Genomic DNA, 20,764 nt, shown 5'->3' on the forward strand with positions numbered 1-20,764 from the left:
ATTTACAAACATACCCCGCTATTTGATTGTCAGCCGTTCGATCGCATCTTGATAAAACCAGAGAGACACGGACTCCACCATTTACCAGCACCTTCCACTACTAGGGTTTTTGCAGCGGAAACGCAGAGAAGGAATTAGCATTCTGCTGGAGAGAAACCTCTTCAGAAGAAAACGAACAGAAGATAAGCAAGCAATGGTAGGGTTTGAGATTGGAACGGTTCCGTTCAATCCAGATGGTTGGGGTCCTCCGGAGACACCAGCAGCACTGGTCGCCAACCACCCATCCAACGTCCCGTTCGCTCCATTTTCCCGCTCTGAGAAGCTAGGGCGCATTGCAGATTGGACTCGCAACTATAATAATCCTTCTCGTGGCAACAAAAATCCCTCTGATGCTGTTTTTGATTTCACCCTAGATGATTCTTCTGCTGCTCTTGCCGCTGACGACGATTCCAATTTCCGTCTCGTCGATGGGAAGCCGCCGCCGCGCCCGAGATTTGGACCCAAGTGGCGCTTTCAACAGCAAAGGCAACTCCCACAGCGCCGTGATGAAGAGGTCGAAGCCCGCAAGCGTGAGGCTGAGAAGGAACGTGCTCGTCGTGACCGTCTCTACAATCTCAATCGCTCTGGCGCTAACGTCCAACGCCGTGAAGCTGCGGTCTTCAAGTCTTCCGTTGATATTCAACCCGAATGGACCATGCTCGAGCAGATTCCCTTCTCTACTTTCTCTAAGCTCTCATTCTCTGTTCCTGAACCTGAAGATCTCCTCTTCTGTGGAGCTCTTGAGTTTTACGACCGAACTTACGACCGTGTCAATCCAAAGAACGAGAAGCGATTGGAGCGCTTTAAGAATCGCAACTTCTTCAAGATTACCACTACCGACGATCCCATTATCCGTCGTCTCGCCAATGAGGATAAAGCGACAGTCTTTGCTACTGACACGATTCTTTCTTCTTTGATGTGCGCTCCCAGATCGGTTTATTCTTGGGATATTGTGATTCAGCGTGTTGGGAACAAGTTGTTCTTTGATAAGCGTGATGGTTCGCAGCTTGATCTGTTGTCCGTTAACGAGACGTCGCAGGAGCCCTTGCCGGAAGCCAAGGAAGATATCAATTCTGCTTATGCTTTGAGTGTTGAAGCCGCTTATATTAACCAGAATTTCTCGCAGCAGGTTTTGGTCAGGGATGGTAATAAGGTTGCATTTGAGGAACCCAATCCTTTTGCTGCTGAGGGAGAAGAGGTCGCTTCTGTTGCTTATCGTTATCGTAGGTGGAAGCTTGATGATGAGATGTACCTTGTTGCGCGGTGTGAGCTTCAGGGTGCCACAGATGTGAAAGGCCAACAGGCCTTCTTGACCTTGAATGCCCTTAACGAATTCGATCCCAAGTATTCGGGAGTTGATTGGAGGCAGAAACTGGAGACGCAAAGAGGGGCGGTATTGGCTACAGAGCTGAAGAACAATGCCAACAAATTGGCAAAGTGGACTGCTCAAGCACTGTTGGCAAGTGCAGACATGATGAAGTTGGGTTATGTTTCGAGGGTTCATCCTCGAGATCACTATAATCATGTTATCTTAACTGTGGCCGGGTATAAGCCGAGGGAGTTTGCCACTCAGATTAATTTGAACACTTCTAATATGTGGGGAATTGTCAAGTCCATTGTGGATTTGTGCATGAAATTGGATGAGGGAAAATATGTTCTGGTAAAAGATCCATCGAAGCCGCAAGTTAGGATATATGAGGTTCCTGCGGATGCGTTTGAAAATGATTACGAGGAAGAGCCATTGCCTGAGGATGAACAGGTGCAGCCGATGGCTGAGGAGGATGCTAATGGTGGGGAAGCTTTGGCATCTGCTAACAATGTGGAGGAGGAGAAGATTGAAGCAGAAGTCTAACAGGTAATTTTTTTCCCTCTCTCAAGGTATTCACTCAATTCAAACATATCACATGGTTTTGTGCTTCTTGCCTTGCCCTTTAATTATCATTCCACTGTGGAACTTTTCGTCGTCATTGCTCTACAATGAATGAAGTCGTGTTTTGCAGGGTGCAGTATTATGTATATAGGAAGAAAGGTTTATATATTTTATGTATACATTGTACCTCATAGGTAAGGTCACACTTCACAATAGATTGTTACTTTGGTGTGGTCATTGTAGTACAACAACACCACGCCTTATACCAACTAAGTGGTGTATGTACTCTTAATCTTTAAGAACGGGGTGACATATGGGTTCCTTAATGAACACCTAAGGTTTTCACAAAACCATTTGTTTTAGGTTCAATTAATGGAACTTGTTAGAGTCACATATATGCTTGAATTTTCAAGCAAGAATGAATGATTTTGCTACAAAAGATAGGATTCACATTATTAGGATTTGTAGCAAGCAAATTGGTGAAAACTAATGCTTTTATGAGTCATTGTTAAAATAACTTTGTGGAATTGAAAAGTACGGTTCTGGTCTAGATGACTAAAGAAGCAATTCTTTTGTTTGTTGAAGCATATCAAAGTGGCTATAAAATGGCAATTGGAAAGGTTTATGTACGTAAGATTTTATTTTTTTGACTGGTTTTGTCAAGTATCATATCTAAACTTGAAAACTGGCATTGCTTAGATGATTTGTAATTATAATGAAAAATTATGTTTATATGTAAGTACTTATAATTTACAAGTACATAATTAGTAGTTTGTATTGATTTACATGTTGTTTGCTTGGGTTGGAACTTTGGAGGTTATGTTAACCCAGTCTCTGAATTTGTAAATAAATGTTTGGCCAAATTTTATTGCTTAATTGCTGCTTATTGCTTAGTAGTAGGTTTGATGCTTCACTCAATAACGAAGTGAGTCACATTTATGTCATGAAGATACAAAAACCTAGTATTTGTTGGATGTTATTATTTTGTACATATTTATGTTGCATATTGTTTAAAACAATTGATTACATGTATTAAGATATGTGACACGATAGCCAGTGTCCTTATATCATTGTTTTCTGTTCCAGTTCTAGGCTTTAACTCTGTGAGAGTTACATTCCTTTTATGATTCTGTTTTAGTTTGAATATAAGTATTGTCGGCCTTGAATGCTAGAAGGTGTATTTTATGGTATAGCCCTTTTGTCCTATTCTTCAGTCTTCTACTGCCCTGGTATCTTTCTATGTTCTTGTTCGCTCCTTTTTGTCAGGTACTGATTACTGGTTTTGGGTATATTTGAATATTTTAGGGACGAGGAACTAGGGTCTATGGGTGTTAGAATGGGCTAAAACTTGGACGGAGAGTAAGTGATGATATAGGGACATTATCCTCCCAGTTTGGTTAGATTTGAATGGCTAAGCTGGAATATATGGGGTGCCTAGGTTGTAGGGTTTTAAGGGGGGGGGGGGGGATCCAAAAATCAAGAAAAAATAGGTGAGAGGGAATGGGGATGGGATATGCTGGCTGCCCTAATCCCCTGCACATGGAGGCTCCTTACCAATGCTGAGAATAATATTCTCGATGGAACAGCAAAGCAGACACAAGCTTGAGCTAAAAAGCTGTATTTTATTAATCTGAACCTTGTTTCGAATGCTCCATGATGGGTGCCTTTTATGGCCTTGCAATAAAGAAATCCTGAAGCAAGTAGAAGTCTTCATTGGACTTGGACTTAAAAATGAAATTAGACCTTCTTAAAATAGCTATAATAGAACTTGGGTTTTATAATTCAACCCTTACAAGGACTCCCTGTCTACTCTAATAAGGATAAATTAAATAACATGCATCAGCCTAACAAGGATTAATCAAATAATATGTATCAACTATAATAAGGACTAATAAAAGACTAAGTAGGGAATTTTCGTACTCAAACTCATGTACTCATGTTTTAGGCCCATTAAGTTGGCCGATACGACCAAAAACCCATCCATTGGAGGCTCAAACCTATATGACCAACCCTACGCCTAATTTTTGGGGCTAGATCTGCACCAAACCTTGTTGTTGGCCTTACCTTGAGTCTTGGTATGATAGATACTTGGAGTCTCATGCCAATAGTAGTGATGTGAATACAAAGACCCCCAGCCGAAACAACAAGTGGGCCCCTCGGATGTCTCCAAGTAACCACCCAAGTTGGCTGAACCCCTTTTGAGGTGTATTTTGGGTATTTTTGCCCTTATTTGATTCCTGAAAATATTTTTAGAATTTTCATTGTGTCCAATTTGTTAATTTGAGTTGAGGATGGTTTTGTTTGGAGAATTTATTTTGAGTTAAAGTCCTAAGTGGGTGGAAATAGTTAGTTGAGATAAGATTCGATTCCTTATCTTACCTCTTAAGAGTTGCTTTATTATTAAGAGTCCAATCCAAGATGTATTTGGAACCTTATCTGTTAAAGAGTTCCAAAGTTGAGTCAGAGTCTTTCTTTTTAGGCTATACAAGGCCTCTTCATGCAATGTTATTTTCAGATTTGATGAATAAGAGTTTTGATTATTGCCTGAGTGAGTTAGGGTTCCTTTGAGGGAACCTTTTGGTTGTTTAGTGAGTGTTCTCAATTTGTTTCCAGCATTCAGGCAGTCGATGTTCAAGCTGTGAAGATCAATTCAGCAAGTCCAGCAAGCTTTTTCAACCTTCAAGCAATCATTCCAGCGCTTCCAAGTAAGTAGAAGACCCCACTCCCAATCCCAGCCTTCTACCTCCTTACCCGTAGCTTTAGGCCCCTTCCCTCTTCCACCATAGCCTCCTACCCTTCCCCTCCCTATCGCAAATACCCCCTTGTCCATTCCCCTTTAGTTTCCTCAAGCCTAGCCCCTCCCTCCCCCTTTCCTCCTCTTCCTCATATCAGCAACATCCTACTCCCACTAGGAAACCCTCAGTGCCAGCCCCTCTCAAGCTCCTTTATCCTCCATTTAGATTGCAGGAACCCTAGGGATTAACCCTACTGTTATTTTCTGCAATTCAGTGCCACTTCTCGAACTTTAGAAAACCCGCACTTCATCTTCAACCTTGAGAAGTTGCAGGAATTTTAAAAATTGCAGAATTCTGGTTTGTTAAGTTCTATTCATTCAGTTAATACTCTGAGACATAGATAACAATTCTGCCAGTACAAAACCAGCATGGTTGAGGCTTCTTCCACCCTAGCCGAAACCCTAATTTGGCCTTGGAATTCAAAATTCAAATCTGGAATTCAGTTCTCAGTAGAATTCAGATCTGAATCTCAACTCCAGTAGGCCTGAAAGTACCTTAGAAACCCTAAAAACCTTTTCCCATTTGCTGGAATTTCCTGGGCAAACCCTAAGTTAGTGAAACTACTAAAATGCCCCTAACCCTAGACCTAGTTTACATCAAGTAGTTTTAAAACGAGACTTTTCCAGGGTATGGGGAGGACATGGATTCTTCCCTGCTTTGTTCAATGCAGTTAAGATTGTCCAATTGTACCAATCTGGCTCTGAAGACTATATTTTCATCCATAGTGAATGAGGACTGTGTGGTGATTTCACATCTAAATATAAAATGAGGCTCCTTAGAACATGTCTCTAACACCCTGAGCCTAAAAACTTATTGATGAAAGATCTTCCGCATTGAAAACCTCTGCAAGACCTTCTGTTCGCCCAACTCCATAGCATGGAGGCTCAACTCCAGGCACACTACTCCCCCAGCAAGCATGTTGGTGTTCCCCTTCTGCGAGGTATGCTTAATTCTTCTTCTTCTTTCTCTCTGTCCATCTCATCCTCCCACCCTCCCATGTCACTTGTTCTACTGATTTCGTTTCACCGAGAAACGAAACCTACAGTGTATAATTATCTAGATCCCTTATCTTCACTAGTTCCCATTTTATTAACAAATGTGCAGTAAACTTATTCATTTAATAGGATACCTATTTCTGTTTATGGACATCACTCTTGTACCTGAATTCCAGAACACCCTTTGAATTGTTCATGATTACTTTTGGTACCAATTCTCTAGTTGCATATGAACACAAGAATCCATTCTTGGAGATCTCAGGTAGCCTTCCTTCAGATGCAACATTATATGTAACCCCTCGAAAACAAAGAATATGAACTTGGTTGATGGCATCTACTGCAATTTTTTAATTTCTTTTCATTATCTTGAATCTAAATGCTTTTAAGAGAAAACCAGGTAGGGCTTTTACATTTTCTGGAAGACTTACTGGTGCAAAATAGCTTTTATATGAGATCCAGGAGGAAAAGTACCAGGTTTCTATTACGTTTACGATTCCACAACGGCTTGGATTGTTCATCTTTGTTTCTTTTCTGATTCTCTATGTCACATGGGTAAACAGTCTGGCACCATGGAATCTATCCCATCTCTCATCTCTATCTAGACCTCTCCTTAATTGTAGCTTTAATGCTACATGGATATATTATAAGCCACCTGGCTATGTCTGCATTTGTATCCACACAAAGACAAATAGTTTTATATAGGATTCCTAGCCCTTCTTTTCTGATTACTAGTCTTATTTTCAAGGATCTGTATTGTTGAAGAGCAGCTCTCAGTCATAATTTCAAGCTGTCTATTCAGAGTTCATTTCCGTACTCTCTTGAAAGCTTATGGTGGGTCAAAGAAGAGAGAAAAGATAGGAAGAAAAATTGACAGGAAGAGGAAACTCGACTTGTATACACAGAATGTCTTATCTAAGGCAATTTTAACTCCAATTCAGAATCTATAGGTATACTAAGATAATTAATGCCAGGATCTGGGATGGAAGTCTATGTTAACAGTTGGATTTTACACACATCTGAAATTGAAGGAAGAACAATACTGTTCCAAATCATTGATAGCTGATGCCAGCAACTATCTTCACTTCTGCTCTTTCTTTCTGTATCTATATAAACAGTGGGGAAGTTCAGGAATCCTTATCCTGCAGATAATCTTGGTTGATTACCTTAGATTCACTGTGGGCTTCTCCAGTCTTTAGATCTGTAGACATGAACAAAGCTACGCTTGTATAATCCCGGTACTCAAGGAGTTTGTTCTATTGAAATAGGGGATAAGGTGTCACTCTTTAAGGAAGAAGAATATTTTTAGTGCTAGGTGGAGATCTGGGAAGTTCTTGTAGAAGATAATTCCATTGTTACTGGTTTTAGAGCAAAACTCCAACACCAGATATGGATAATCAATTTATAATTGAATCCTTGGATAAGCCACAAGCTGGAAATGGCATAAATTTTTTTCGTATCTTACCCATATAATCCCCACGATACACATAGGTCAGGTTACCCCATTGTACAATAATAGCTAATGTATGGTTTCTATTGTTGATACCTTTTGTTCTGATTCCCTGTTATTGTCTACAATTTTGAAGGGCTAGAACAGTCCTTGCTTGTAGTATATACCATTGCTGTCAAGATGCTGCTTCTACTGAAGAATTCCTTGGTGTTTGATTGTTGGACAAGGAGACAGTGTGGATCCTCCTGATTCTTTGCAGACCTGAGGGTCCCTTATGTTATATTTTCTGTACTTCATGACCTCTAAAGCAGTTAGAAGACTCATCCCTGCAATTGTACAACCTACTGCTGCCTCTGTAATTCTGATTGGTTTCTGTTTTTTAAACCAACATATTTCATTCCCAGAGTCTCCTTGCATAATCCGGCCTTTTAACTTTGTCTCAGTTTTTAAGCATTCCTTTCCCTGCTTGTTCCCGCTTTCACTCATTTCTGACTTTCAGATTGTCATCCATTTGAAATCTCCTAGAAAACCCTTTCACCCCAGAATTTGGCCTCCCTTTTGAAGTCAATAGCACTTAGATCTGCTACAGAACTAGTATAATCTCATCCTTTTGTTTTACTTGATCTTGCTACTAACCTATACTTGTTTCCTTCCCCTATAGCCTAACCCTGGTCTAACCCTTCACCTATCAAGACACCCTGCCTTAACCCATTGAGTAGAACATTTTTGCTGTTTCCAGATCATGGTTTTGGATGGGAGATCTCTCAGTTCTGTTCTGCATTAGCAACGAGTGATAATGAAATAGAAAGTTGCAGAAACTGGAGACTTCTAGAAGTTAATGAATCTATAACTGCTAGAAAGTAATGAAATTATAACTGCTATAGGCATTCATAAAAGTGGAAACCAAAATGAAATCCTGAATTCTCCATGCAATCTGATCTTGGCCTCATAGTTCTTCTAGGAATATTTTCACTAAGTCATTTATGGGGCTGTCCAAACTCCAAAGCAGTGTATTTACACCAATTCCCCGTTGAAAAGTACTCACCCACGACTTCTGTAAACATGAGAATCAGTACCTTCGATTGGCATTCACAATTATCAAATTTGATGGGACAATGATCTAGAAAATTTCATGATCAACGATGATATCTCCAGTTAGAATCTGATTGTGGGTTTCAGCACTGTCATCACTCATCAGACAGTCGATCAATTCTTCAATTGCAACCTTGACAGGGCCATGTACTTCAGTTTGATCTTTGCTTTTGTTCTCCACCCTGTTATCAATCTCTGATCTGCCTTCTGAAGATATATCATAGAAGGTTTTATTACATTCAGTAAGTTCCTGAAGGTCTAGCCTTCTAGTTACATAATTTTTTCTGCAGTTCACTGAACGTATTGCTAATTGAAAGAAGTAAGTTAGATTGGTCAACCTCTATGATGTAGTCGATTGATGGTAATAATGGCAAGATTGTTGATAGAGTGAAATTATTATAAGAGGATATTATCATAATTATGATAAGTTCACCCAAGAGAGTATCATGAAAAGAAAGGGTAGACAGGGAAATAAGTTCAAAATATAACATACATTGGAGGGGATTGGTAATTCTAGGAAAAGGTAAAATGGAAAATTTAAGACTGAAGTCTAAAAGTTATTGACACAAAAAGGAGGGGGCATTGTTGGAAAATGGAGAAGATAGAGGGAGAACTTCTCTGGAACAGATTAGTGGGGGTAGGTGATGTGAACAAGGATCACCCCCTGGCCGAAACCCTGCTGTGGTCCCCTAGGTCACTTCAAGGTGGCGCACCTAGGGCTGGCCTAACCCTCCTAGTGGGGTAGTTTGGTCCATTCCCCAACTGTCATTTAATGCTGGAGTTAATTTTCAGAAGTTTTATTTCTTAGTTTTCAAAGCGTCTTGATTAGTTAGAAGTCTTGTTCAATTTAAAGATGAGTTCTTGAGTCCTTAGGAGTCTTCTTTAAAGATGGACCCTACAAGTCTTTATTTATAAGAAGAGTTCCTTTTATTTTTAGGAGGAATCTACTTTCAAGGACATTCCATTAGATGTTTAAGTTTTTAATTGGATGACTGAGATTAATTGTAAGGGAGATCCTAAACTAAACAGTATTCTTCTGAAGTTGGAGTCTCTAGTAGGCTATAAATAAGCTAGATAGTAATTTGTCTATCCAGTTAATGTATATACTTAAGTGGCTGGACTTCTATATGAAATGCAATGAGAATTAGTAGGGTTAAAAGCCATGATGACAATATTGTAATCATTGGTAAAGTTAGAAATTGTGTTTGCAGAAACAAGCCCATTTGTGTACTGGAGATTTTTCTTGAACCAGGGCAATCAAACCCCTGTAAAACTATTTCTCAGAAAAGAAACATCAAAAAGTGTTTTTGAGCTTCTATGTTCTCTCTTGGCTGACTTTCTGAAATTTTCTCTATTACACTTTTTCTGCATGTTTCTTCTTCATTTATCTGACTGTTTTGCTGTGGATTCTGGACTTCAGGATCGAGATACTGAAAGATTGTAGGAAGGCTTGGACAATTCAACACTACAGTTGGTGAGCGTGGACTAGTCTGCATAGTAGTTTTGCTGGTGGTAGATTTTACTTGTGCCCCCTATTAGTTGGCCAAAGAGGGAAGGAGACTAATTCTGTTTCGGCTTTTTTGATTTTGCTCTGTATTAGATACTGTTTAATTAAGACCATAAGAATATAATGTTTGGTTTTGAAAAGAATGTTACAAGGGTAATGCATCATTCCTTGCATGAAGGTTCATTCCAATTGAACCAGACAGAGCATTTAGGAAGGTTAATTTGATTGATTAATTAATTAATTCATATTTATGTTGTAATGAACATGATTAGGTGTGCCGAGAAACGTGGTTCAGTTGAAAAAGAAAATTAGATTCAAGCTGTTCCCCTGCTGCTATTATGTCCAAAGTGACTGTAGCTGATGAAAATAGTTCTAGTACAGCCTTAATTGCCCAAATGGAATTAACAGTTAGTGGATTCCATCTGGACGGCCAGGGACCTATGAGTACCTGAATTGTGTCTTCCTAACACTCATGTTAATTCTTTTTTTGGGTTGGGGGGGGGGGGGGGGGGGGGATAACTTTGAGCATCAACGAAGTAAACCATAAGTTGTTAGAGATGAGTTCTTATCTTAAACACATGATTGAGTGTTAGAAGAGCATAATCGATCAGGACTTGAGAACCTATGCTTTACTCATCTAAAGGATCTTCATTGCGAATCTGGATCATCACCCCGTCACGGGAGCACAGACGATGGCTTTAACACCACAAAATTGGTGGGCCCCACAGGTAAAAGATATAAGAAAAAAAATTCCATCACCCAACCCTTGGCCCCCCTGCAATTTGTGGTGGTAAAGCATGTGCTCCCCCGACGGGTTGAGGATCCGGACTCCATTGCCACTCACATATCTTTATAAAATGTCGCTAATAATCTGTGACCTTGTGGATACATCACCTCTTCTGTAGTTGCTTGGGGTCAAATTCAATATATGATGTTGTTAGATTGTATCACCTCTTCTCTAGTTGTTTGGGGTCAAATTCAATATATGATGTTTTTAAGATTCAACGTTTTTAAGTCATGCAGATGTATCAAACAAAAAAATTTCATCTTACTCACAATTCATTTAGAAATATTTTTTGCTTAAATAATTGGAGTTGATCTATGTAACGTGGTATGGGAAGTTGGATTCATACTATGTTATTATACCGGAGAAAAATCCTCTAATGGGCACATCTCCCTGCTATGCACAGCAGTGCGGCACCACAAATTGACATGTGTCGTATTCTTAATGAACGGCTCAAATTAGAAGGCAGGGTTTTAAGTGAAAATAACCCATCTTATAACCCGTTTTAACAAAAATATAACATGTTTATTAGACCCGGTTTTAAATATGGTTGCCCAAGATTCTCTCATCGTTCACGCGACTCCATCTTCTTCCCGATGATGAGATCAAATCAATCATTTCTCATCCTTAGCTTTTGAATTGATAATTTCTTCCTAAGAAATCGAAGTTAGTATGGTCGAGTTTTTGGGGTGCTTGCTTTGGTGCTCTGCGATTTGAGGTAAGATTCTAAAAGGATTTCAATTTTTGTGGTGCTGGGTTCTTGAGTTTATGCTGTTGAGTTGAAATTCCAGACCGTTCAAGGGATTTGTTGACGAGACTACATTGAAAACTGGCGAGGGTTTAGTGCCATGGAGGTTCACTTGAACAATCTCTGCACCAGATTGAAACCCCATTTTGGTTTCGGTCCTGGGCTGGGCCCTAGCTCAGGAACCTGTCTTTTGAAGCTAGATGGAATTGCTCCTGCATTCATCAAATCGCTTTTCAAAGCTTCAGCAGATCTTTACAGAACAGATCCACGGAAGAGATTGCGATCTCAACAACTTGTTTGGTGTTCTTGTTGGTAAAGACTCCGATTGGACTGGCAAGAAATAGCCATTTCCTTGTGATTCATTGGAAGATATGGAAGAACAAGAGGGAAGAAGATGGAGTCACACATGAGAGAATCTTGAAAAGAAATCTTGGGCAACCATATTTAAAACTAGGTCTAATAAACGGATTATTTTTTTGTTAAAACGGGTCATAAGATGGGTTATTTTCACTTAAAACCCTGTCTTCTAATCTGAGCCGTTTATTAAGAATACGACATATGTCAATTTGTGGTGCCGCTGTGCACAGCGCAGGGAGATGTGCACAACAAGATTTTTTTTCCATTATTAAACTGGAAAAAAAAATCATATTATCAACCAAAAAATAAATTTCCATATCGGTTTCTTTTATTTTGTAATAAATATATTATTGTTATAAAATAAAGCGAATATATCAGAGACAAAGAAGAAAACTAGAACAAGATCAATCAGAAGTAATTCATTCAGTTGAGTACATTACATATTTATGGTAGAAGGAGCATCTACTCTGATATGGAAATACAATATATGATTCTTGCACACAATAAGATATTCTTGATATAGAAAGATAGATTGCCGCCCAAGATAGAATGTGCATAGAATGGAAATATTGACTGCCAACATTGCGTGTTGAGATCACTGTAATCTTCAATTAAGATGGGAATGTGAATCACCAAGATTGTATGCTGAGGTGGTTGAAGTCTTCAATTGGAAGTACTATCTATTGGAGGGTGATGGATATCCACAATCAATATTATTTATAACACTCCCCCTTGGATGTTCATCAATAGATAATGTACCTCATTAAAACCTTACTAAGAAAAAATCCTGTGGGAAAAAATCTTAGTGAAGGAAAAAGAGTATACATGTCGAAATAATACGTATTGGTAGCTGCCTCATTAAAAACCTTACCAGGAAAACGCAGTGGGACAAAACCTTGGTTAAGAGAAAAAGAGTGCAGCACGTATTTTACTTCCCCTGATAATAATTTCATTGAGTATCTTTAAGTACGTACATTCCAATATCATATACCAGCTTCTCAAGATTTGAAGTATACAACTTCTCAGTAGATAAATCTGTCAAATTATCACTTGAACGAGTTTGTTGAACATCGATTTCACCATTTCATTGAAGGTCATGAATGAAGAAGAATTTCAGTGAAATATGTATCGTTCCATCTCCTTTGATGTATCTTCGCTTCAATTAAGCTATACATGGAGCATAATATTCATATAATATTGTTCAAACATCTTCTTCTAATAGAAGACTGCATGCTTCCTGAATGTGTTGTATCATTGATCTAAACCAAATATAAAATAGCTAACATTCACTTATGAATAAATAGCCTGTATGAGATCTAGTTGTATATAGATCAGATAAAAAATCTTGCATTTGCATAACAAATAAGTTGATGTCCACATTCATAAAATAATATCATATCAATAATTTCTCGAATATACTGAAATATATGTTTTATAACATTTCAGTGTCTTCATATTGGAGAAAAGATAAATCTTGCTAATACACTTATAGAAAATGTTATATCTGGTCTTATACTATTAGCAAAATACATTAATGCTCCAATTGCACTAAGTATGGTACTTTATGACCAAGAAATTTTCTACTATTTTCTTGGGGTCGAAATAAATCTTTCTTTATATTGAGCGATCTCACAACCATTGGGGTACTCAATGGATGTATTTTATCTAGATAAAATCTTTTAATATTCTCTATATAAGTTGATTGATGAACGAATATTTCATTCGTCAAATGCTCAATTTACAAGTCAAGACAAAACATTGTCTTTTCAAGATTTTCATTTCAATTTTTTTTAAATAATCTATTGCTTTTGGAAACTCTTCAGGAGTTTCGATGATATTTAAATCATCATCATATATACTTACTAAAATTAGATCCATATCCTTTAATAAAGGTACAATAATAAATTGGATCATTTTTATATTTTTCATTTAGTAAATATCCACTAAGGAGATTATACCATATATGCCTTGATAATCTTTGAAGCCTTATTGAACAAACTTCCTAGGAATTTTTATATGCTTCAGTCATTTTGAATCCTTCAGAGATTTTCATATATATATTTCACACTTGAGTGATCCATATAAATAGGCTGTAATAATATCCATTAGATGCATGTCAAAATTTTCATACACTATTAGATTAATAAGATATCTGAAGGTGATTGCATCCACCACAAGAGAACATGTTTCAATGTAATCAATGCCAACATCTGCGAAAATTCTTGTGCCATAATTCATGCTTTATATATCACGATTTCATTCTTTTTCTCATTTCATTTTTCGCAGAAAACTCAATTGTACCCCCATTGGCTTTTTACCTTCAGATGTTGGACTACAGGTCCAAAAAATTTTATTTTCAAGCGAATTCAATTATGCTTGAATTCCGTCTCTACATTTTGGCCAATCATTTATTGATTTATATTCATCAACAAATTTACGTTCAAGATCTTTGTCTTGTTGTATTATTTCAACAATAACATAATATGCAAAAATGTTGTCGACAACTTTATCTTTTCGGTTCCATCTTTTTCCTGCAATGACATAACTAATCGAGATCTCTTAATTATTTTCAGGTACATAAACCTCTTCTGGGGTTTTATAGAAAGTTATGTCTTCAGGGTCTTCATAATCAATTGTCTCCATATTATGATCATCTTGATCATTTGCTCATTTCATTTTATAGGAATTTAACCTTGGAACCGATTGATCTTCCACGTTTTAAACATGGTTTAATTTCATTTGCACTGATAGATTGTCCTGCTGGGACATCAATTCTAATTGGAGCATTTACAGCTGGAATACGAGATTTAGTAACTCCTAGCAGTCACCAAATCTGGCAGTTGATTTATAATATTTATTGCATTATCCTTTGAACTTTAAGTTCACAATGCTTAGTGCGAGGATCTAATGAGATAATGATAATGCATACAATCAATCTCTTTTTCCAACTGTTTATTCTCTCCCCCTCATGTTAGAAAAATTAATTCATTAAATAAATCTCCTTTCATTGGCAATATATTGAATTATATAAGGAGATTCATATCCAAATATATTCCCAACTTTATTTGGAAACTCATCTTTGTGCACTGTGATGGAGCAATTAGAACATAAGCCACACATCCAAAAAATTTTAAGATTATAAATATTTTGCTTCTGACCATAAGCCAATTGTAATAGGGAGAATTTATGACAACCTTTTGGCCTGATGCATATAAATGATGCTTTGTTCTCATAAACAATGGTTTAGCTATTAATTGGAGACATTTAATAAATAATTTTACCAAACCATTTTGGATATAAATATGAGCAACAGGCTATTCAACTGTGATCTCAGTTGTTATACAATAATCATAAAGCCTGAGATGCAAATTCACCAGCATTATCAAGACAAACTGTCTTTATCTTATAATCCATAAATTATGCTCTTAATCTCATTATTTGAGCAACAATCTCGTAAATACCAAATTGCGAGTTCATAATGAACATCCATGTGACCATTTTACAGATGCATCTACTCAAATCGTATATTATATGAATGGTCCACATGATGGGTGAATGGGCCCATATATTTCACCTTATATACGTTTCAAAGACGTAGAATGTTCAATCTCAACTTTAGCTGGTGAATATTCAATATTCAATAATAAATTTTTCTTGAGAACAAGCAATACAAGAAAATTCACTTAATTGAAGAATCTTCTGGTTCTTCAATGGATGACAATTGAATTTTCAATAATTTTTCGCATCATACTTGATTCGGGATGGTCCAACCGGTCATGCCAAATAATAAAATTATTGGAATCAATGTTCATTTGATTTACCCAAACATGTGTTTCAACCATGTGATATTTGTGTAGTACAAATTGGGAGAAATATCTAATACCTTTGTATAAATATTTACTTATACCATTATTTGTAGTCTCAATCTGATAATCATTTTGGCAAATAACTTTGAAACTTAATAAGTTTCTTTGAGACTTACTACAAAATAATAAATTCTTCATAACCAATTTTATCTCCCAGATAATAATAGATTACTTCGTCTGGAGCTTCCAATCAATGTTGTACTACCTATTTTATATGAATATTGGCTTCCGCATTATCAAATAAAAGAAATATGTATATTTTTCTCTTAGTATAATATGCGTCACAGCATATAAGAGAATATTCACATTCTTCATCAAAATGAAACAAAATATATTAAAAGATATAGAAAAAGTCAATAAAAAAATTATAAAGGAAAAAGATTAAATTTAAAAACTAACATATGAGATGAGATTTGAAGAGAAGAAAACTACAAACTAATATAATAGTAATTTTATTTTTATTTGAATTCTGCTAACATAATCAAATCTTCAACTATTATCTTTAAAAAAGTTTGCAGCATCTAGATGTATAGTCTCTGTGAGGCCATCAAAATCATTTCTTTTATAAGCAAAAATTGCTCAAGTATCATGATTTTGGAAAATTCAATTTATCTCCACATTATTTTTATTTCTTTAATTAAGGCTTGACAAAGCTTAATTAAATATTGTGGAGTATGACAGATACATGTTTAATAGCTTTCATACCACATCGATAACAAATATTATATTTACTTCTTGAATTGTTATATTGAGAATCCTTATTGTTCTCTTATTTATTTCTATAATAATAACGGTAATTATTCTGTTTTTTGCCTCATTCTCTTCCACAGTCATGACCATAATTTTAATTTTACCTTCTTTCAAGCATATCATGAATTGCTGCATTCACTTTAGGGAATGGAACATAACCAATAGGACGAGTTTTATGACTTTTCATTAATAGTCCATTATTTTACTCAGCCACAAATAGGCATGATATTATTCAGAGTATTTCTTAAAACTCCTTTTACAATATTGTTATTGTAACAACAAATCTGAAACTAGAAAATTTGCTGGCATATTTTCATGAATAATATATTCTCCTTATAATCTCAATAGATAATTAATTTCAAAAACTACAGAACTGTATTTATTTACAGTTTCAAATCTTACAGTTTCAATATTGCAACTTCATGTGCATCCGCAGAACTGTATTCATACACAACTTCAAATCTTGCAACTTCAAGTGCATCTGCAGAAATGTATTCATTTACAGTTACAAATCTTGCAACTTCATGTGCATTTGCAGAACTGTACTCATTTACAGTTACAAATCTTGCAACTTCATGTGCATTTGCAGAATTGTACTCATTTACAGTTTCAAATCTTGCAACTTCATGTGTACCTGTAGAACTGTATTTATTTACAGTTTCAAATATTGCAACTTCAGGTGCATTTAATAATATTTGTGATGCAAAGCTAGCAACCACTATATATAATAAATAAAATCAATTGTTAATGACAAATCACAATTGTTAAGGAAATCTAATATCTTATTATTTGTTTGATTCTTAGATTCAATAAAACACATACCTTTTTATTATGATGCACTTACATTACAAGATGAATAAGGTAAACTCCATTGTTTATAAAAACGCACAAGGAGGTCGATCATTCTTTTCACTTTGGAATATAAAACATGATGATACATAATATGCTGTCTTTCTTCTCAAAACGCAATGCTTTGAGTGGATTTGTTTACAATTATTTCGAGCAATCGTCGTGCTGATAACGTGTTATAAAATAAAGCGAATATATCAGAGACAAAGAAGAAAACTAGAACAAGATCAATCATAAGTAATTCATTCAGTTGAGTGCATTACATATTTATAGTAAAAGGAGCATCTACTCTGATATGGAAATACAATATATGATTTTTGCACACAATAATATTCTTGATATGGAAAGATAGATTGCCGCTCAAGATAAAAGGTGCATAGAATGGAAATATTGACTGCCAACATTGCCCGTTGAGATCACTGTAATCTTTAATTAAGATGGGAATGTGAATCACCAAGATTGTATGCTGAGGTGGTTGAGGTATTTAATTGGAAGTACTGTCTATTAGAGGGTGATGGATATCCACAATCAATATTATTTATAACAATTATAAAATTAATATTTTATTTGAGTGAATTCATGTGAAAAAGACCACCCCATTTATTAAAATTTAGGTTAAAGCAAGTAAGAAATGAATTAATAAAAAACTTTAATTTACAATTATTTTTAATTTATATCTTATTCAAATGTACGTAGTTCGGTAGTTGGTTATAATTAGTATTAATGTCCTTGTATTTTTAAAGTTATAGAGAATATAAAAAAAATCTTTTGTTTTTAAATATCTTTCTTTTTCCTTTTAAAGGTGTGTCAATATAAACGTATTAATTTGAATTAAAATGAGTGGTTACAATCCATCGTATTTTAATCGAAAAACGACAAAATTGATTAAAGGAAATCAAATAACATAGACTTAAATTCCAAGCAACCATGACCTAAAATTTAAAGAAAAACCTAGAGAAAATCAATAAATGTTGAATAAAAACTTAAATAAATAAATAAATAAACAATTAAAAATAATTCTTATCCTTAATTAATGAAATACGACCAACAATAGTTTCACTATCAATAGGAAATCAACTGAATAAGAGTAAAACCGGAACCTTCTTAATACTATTGCCTTATTTTAGCTCGATAACATACTACGATACCAACCGATTTTGTTGGTTAACCCTCTAGTTGAAATTTTTTATCCATTCTTCTTTGGATTGGAAAAAAAGTGTGAAATTCAATGTGAGATAAAATTTTCTTTCGCCCTACATATATATAAGATAGTTATCTCTACTTATACATAAGAATTATGATATGAAATCAACCATGCTATTACTTTTTTGAGTTCGGATCAGTTACTCATCGGGGTAGCACTTTGTGCTCCCATCCCAGAAAGTGGAATGCCCTAGGATTGGATTCATTTCCATATGGAACTGGTCCGGATTCGCTTTAGCCAGCGGATGAGACGAAGGATGTCGGACTTTTCTGTAGGAAGCTGGATAAATTAGGTACCCGTAGATACCAAAACGAACTAGCCACTCGTTTTCTTAACAATGCCAATCAGTCTTGTCCACCGGTTCTGTGGTATGTGAGCTTCTGGGCGTGAACGAGAAAGCCATAAGAAATGACTATCCTCTTCACGAAGGGCAATGGCTACGTCCCGCCGGTGACCCGCTTTACCACCATAAATACAGGGCGACCCAGGGGTTGGGTGATGAGAGAGTTTTTTTTTTTAATTTTTTTATTGGAATAATTACTATTGGCTTCCTGTACTTTGATTTTATTACTATTGTATCTCCTGTACTTTTCAAAATTACTAATCCAACCTTCAACTTTGTCTATAATTACTATTACCCCCTACCGTTAAATTCCGTTAGTTAATTGATGGTGTGGCATCTTTATATTTTCTCAAAAATTCTAAAATACCCTTATACTTATCTTTTTACTTATTTACCCTTTTGTCAAGTTACAGTAATACCCTTAATTAACTGTGGACAAAATAAAAATAAAAATGAAAGAAAGAATGATTGAATAAAACTCAAATAGAAACGGAAGAGGAATGAAAATCGAATTCAACTCAAATTGGAAATTGAAAATCACCTAAATTTTTTTCAAAATAAATGAAGTTTAGTGAGGGTGGGAAACCAAATTGGATTTGGATTTTGTTCATTTTTTTAAAGGTAAATATCATTTACCTCCCCCCTTAGCTGGACAAATAGCACTTACACCCCCTCTTAGTTGAATAATATCACTTACCTCCCCTCTTACCTAGCAAACATATCAAACACCTCCCCTCTATTGACTTTTTCAGTTAAATTTAACTTTTACCGTAAAATATTTTTCAAAAACCCCAAACTACCCTTGAATAAAAATATTTTTTTATTTTAAACCCTAAATTATCGTAATCACCCTAACAGTTAAAATACTAAATTACCCTCAACTAAAATAATTGTTAAAAAATCAAAATGGCATAATTAAAACCCAAATTATCTTTAATTATTAAAAGCCTACATCCCTTTTTTTTTTTAATAAATTTATCAAACAATTAGAAAAACCCAAAATAGTAGTACGTGTTTTTTTAATTGTTTCATTAAATTAAAAAAAAAAAAAAGAAAAGGGTATGTTGGGCTTTTAATAATTAAAGATAATTTGATTTTTAACTATGGTGTTTTGGTTTATAATAATTATTTTAATTGAGGGTAATTTAGTATTTAGTTGTTATGGTGATTACGGTAATTTAGGGTTTAAAATAAAAAATATTTTTAGCCAAGGGTAGTTTGGGGTTTTAGAAAAATATTTAACGGTAAAAGTTAAATTTAACCGAAAAAGTCAATAGAGGGGAGGTGTTTGATATATTTGTTAGGTAAGAGGGGAGGTAAGTGATATTATCCAACTAAGACTAAGAGGGGGTGTAAGTGCTATTTGTCCAGCTAAGAGGGGAGGTAAGTGATATTTACCCTTTTTTTAATTCAAAATAAATGAAGTTTAGTGAATGTGGAAAACCAAATCCTATTTGGATTTTTCTCATTTCTTTAATTCAAAATAGATGATGTTTTGTGAAGGTGAGAAACCAAATCGGATTTGGATTTTGTCTATTTCATTAATTCAAAATAAATGAAGTTTAGGGTAAAATTGACATTTAATCTGGTTTTATAAATGGGGTAGCATCGTATTTTGATTTTTTAATTTTAATGAAGGGCAAATTAGACATTACATATTCAAACTTAACGGCAACTTAACACCGTTATAAGGAAGGGGGCAACAGTAATTTCGTAAATAGCAGGGTTTTTATTAGTAATAAAATCAAACTACAGTGGGCAACAGTAATTTCGTAAATAACAGGGTTTTTATTAGTAATAAAATCAAACTACAGGGGGCAACAGTAATTATCCCTTTTTATTTTATTATTTTTTATGGGTGGATCCCACCAAATTTGTGGTGGTAAAACTGTCGGGCGTCAGGGGTGATGATCCGGATTCTACTTTTTTTGGGTAGAAACCATACTAATATGGGTAAATATCACTTACCTCCCCTCTTAGCTAGACAAATAGCACTTACACCCCCTCTTAGTTGGATAATATCACTTACCTCCCCTCTTACCTAGCAAATATATCAAACACCTCCCCTCTGCTAATTTTTTCGGTTAAATTTAACTTTTACCGTTAAATATTTTTCTA

General features: G+C 35.5%; 1 protein-coding gene across 1 annotated transcript; it reads left to right on the forward strand.

Moving 5' to 3' along the window:
- The first annotated feature begins 73 nt into the window (after nt 1–73).
- LOC149004803 (eukaryotic translation initiation factor 3 subunit D-like) lies at nt 74–10,006 on the forward strand. Its single transcript, XM_089168304.1, has 2 exons — nt 74–1,894; nt 9,659–10,006. Exon 1 carries the CDS (start codon nt 194–196, stop codon nt 1,889–1,891), a length of 1,698 nt encoding a protein of 565 aa, XP_089024430.1. The 5' UTR covers nt 74–193; the 3' UTR covers nt 1,892–1,894; nt 9,659–10,006.
- The last annotated feature ends 10,758 nt before the right edge of the window (nt 10,007–20,764 follow it).

Source organism: Hakea prostrata, chromosome 9, assembly GCF_041222555.1.
Source record: "Hakea prostrata isolate BN-2017 chromosome 9, UWA_Hpros_2, whole genome shotgun sequence".
NCBI lineage: Eukaryota > Viridiplantae > Streptophyta > Magnoliopsida > Proteales > Proteaceae > Hakea > Hakea prostrata.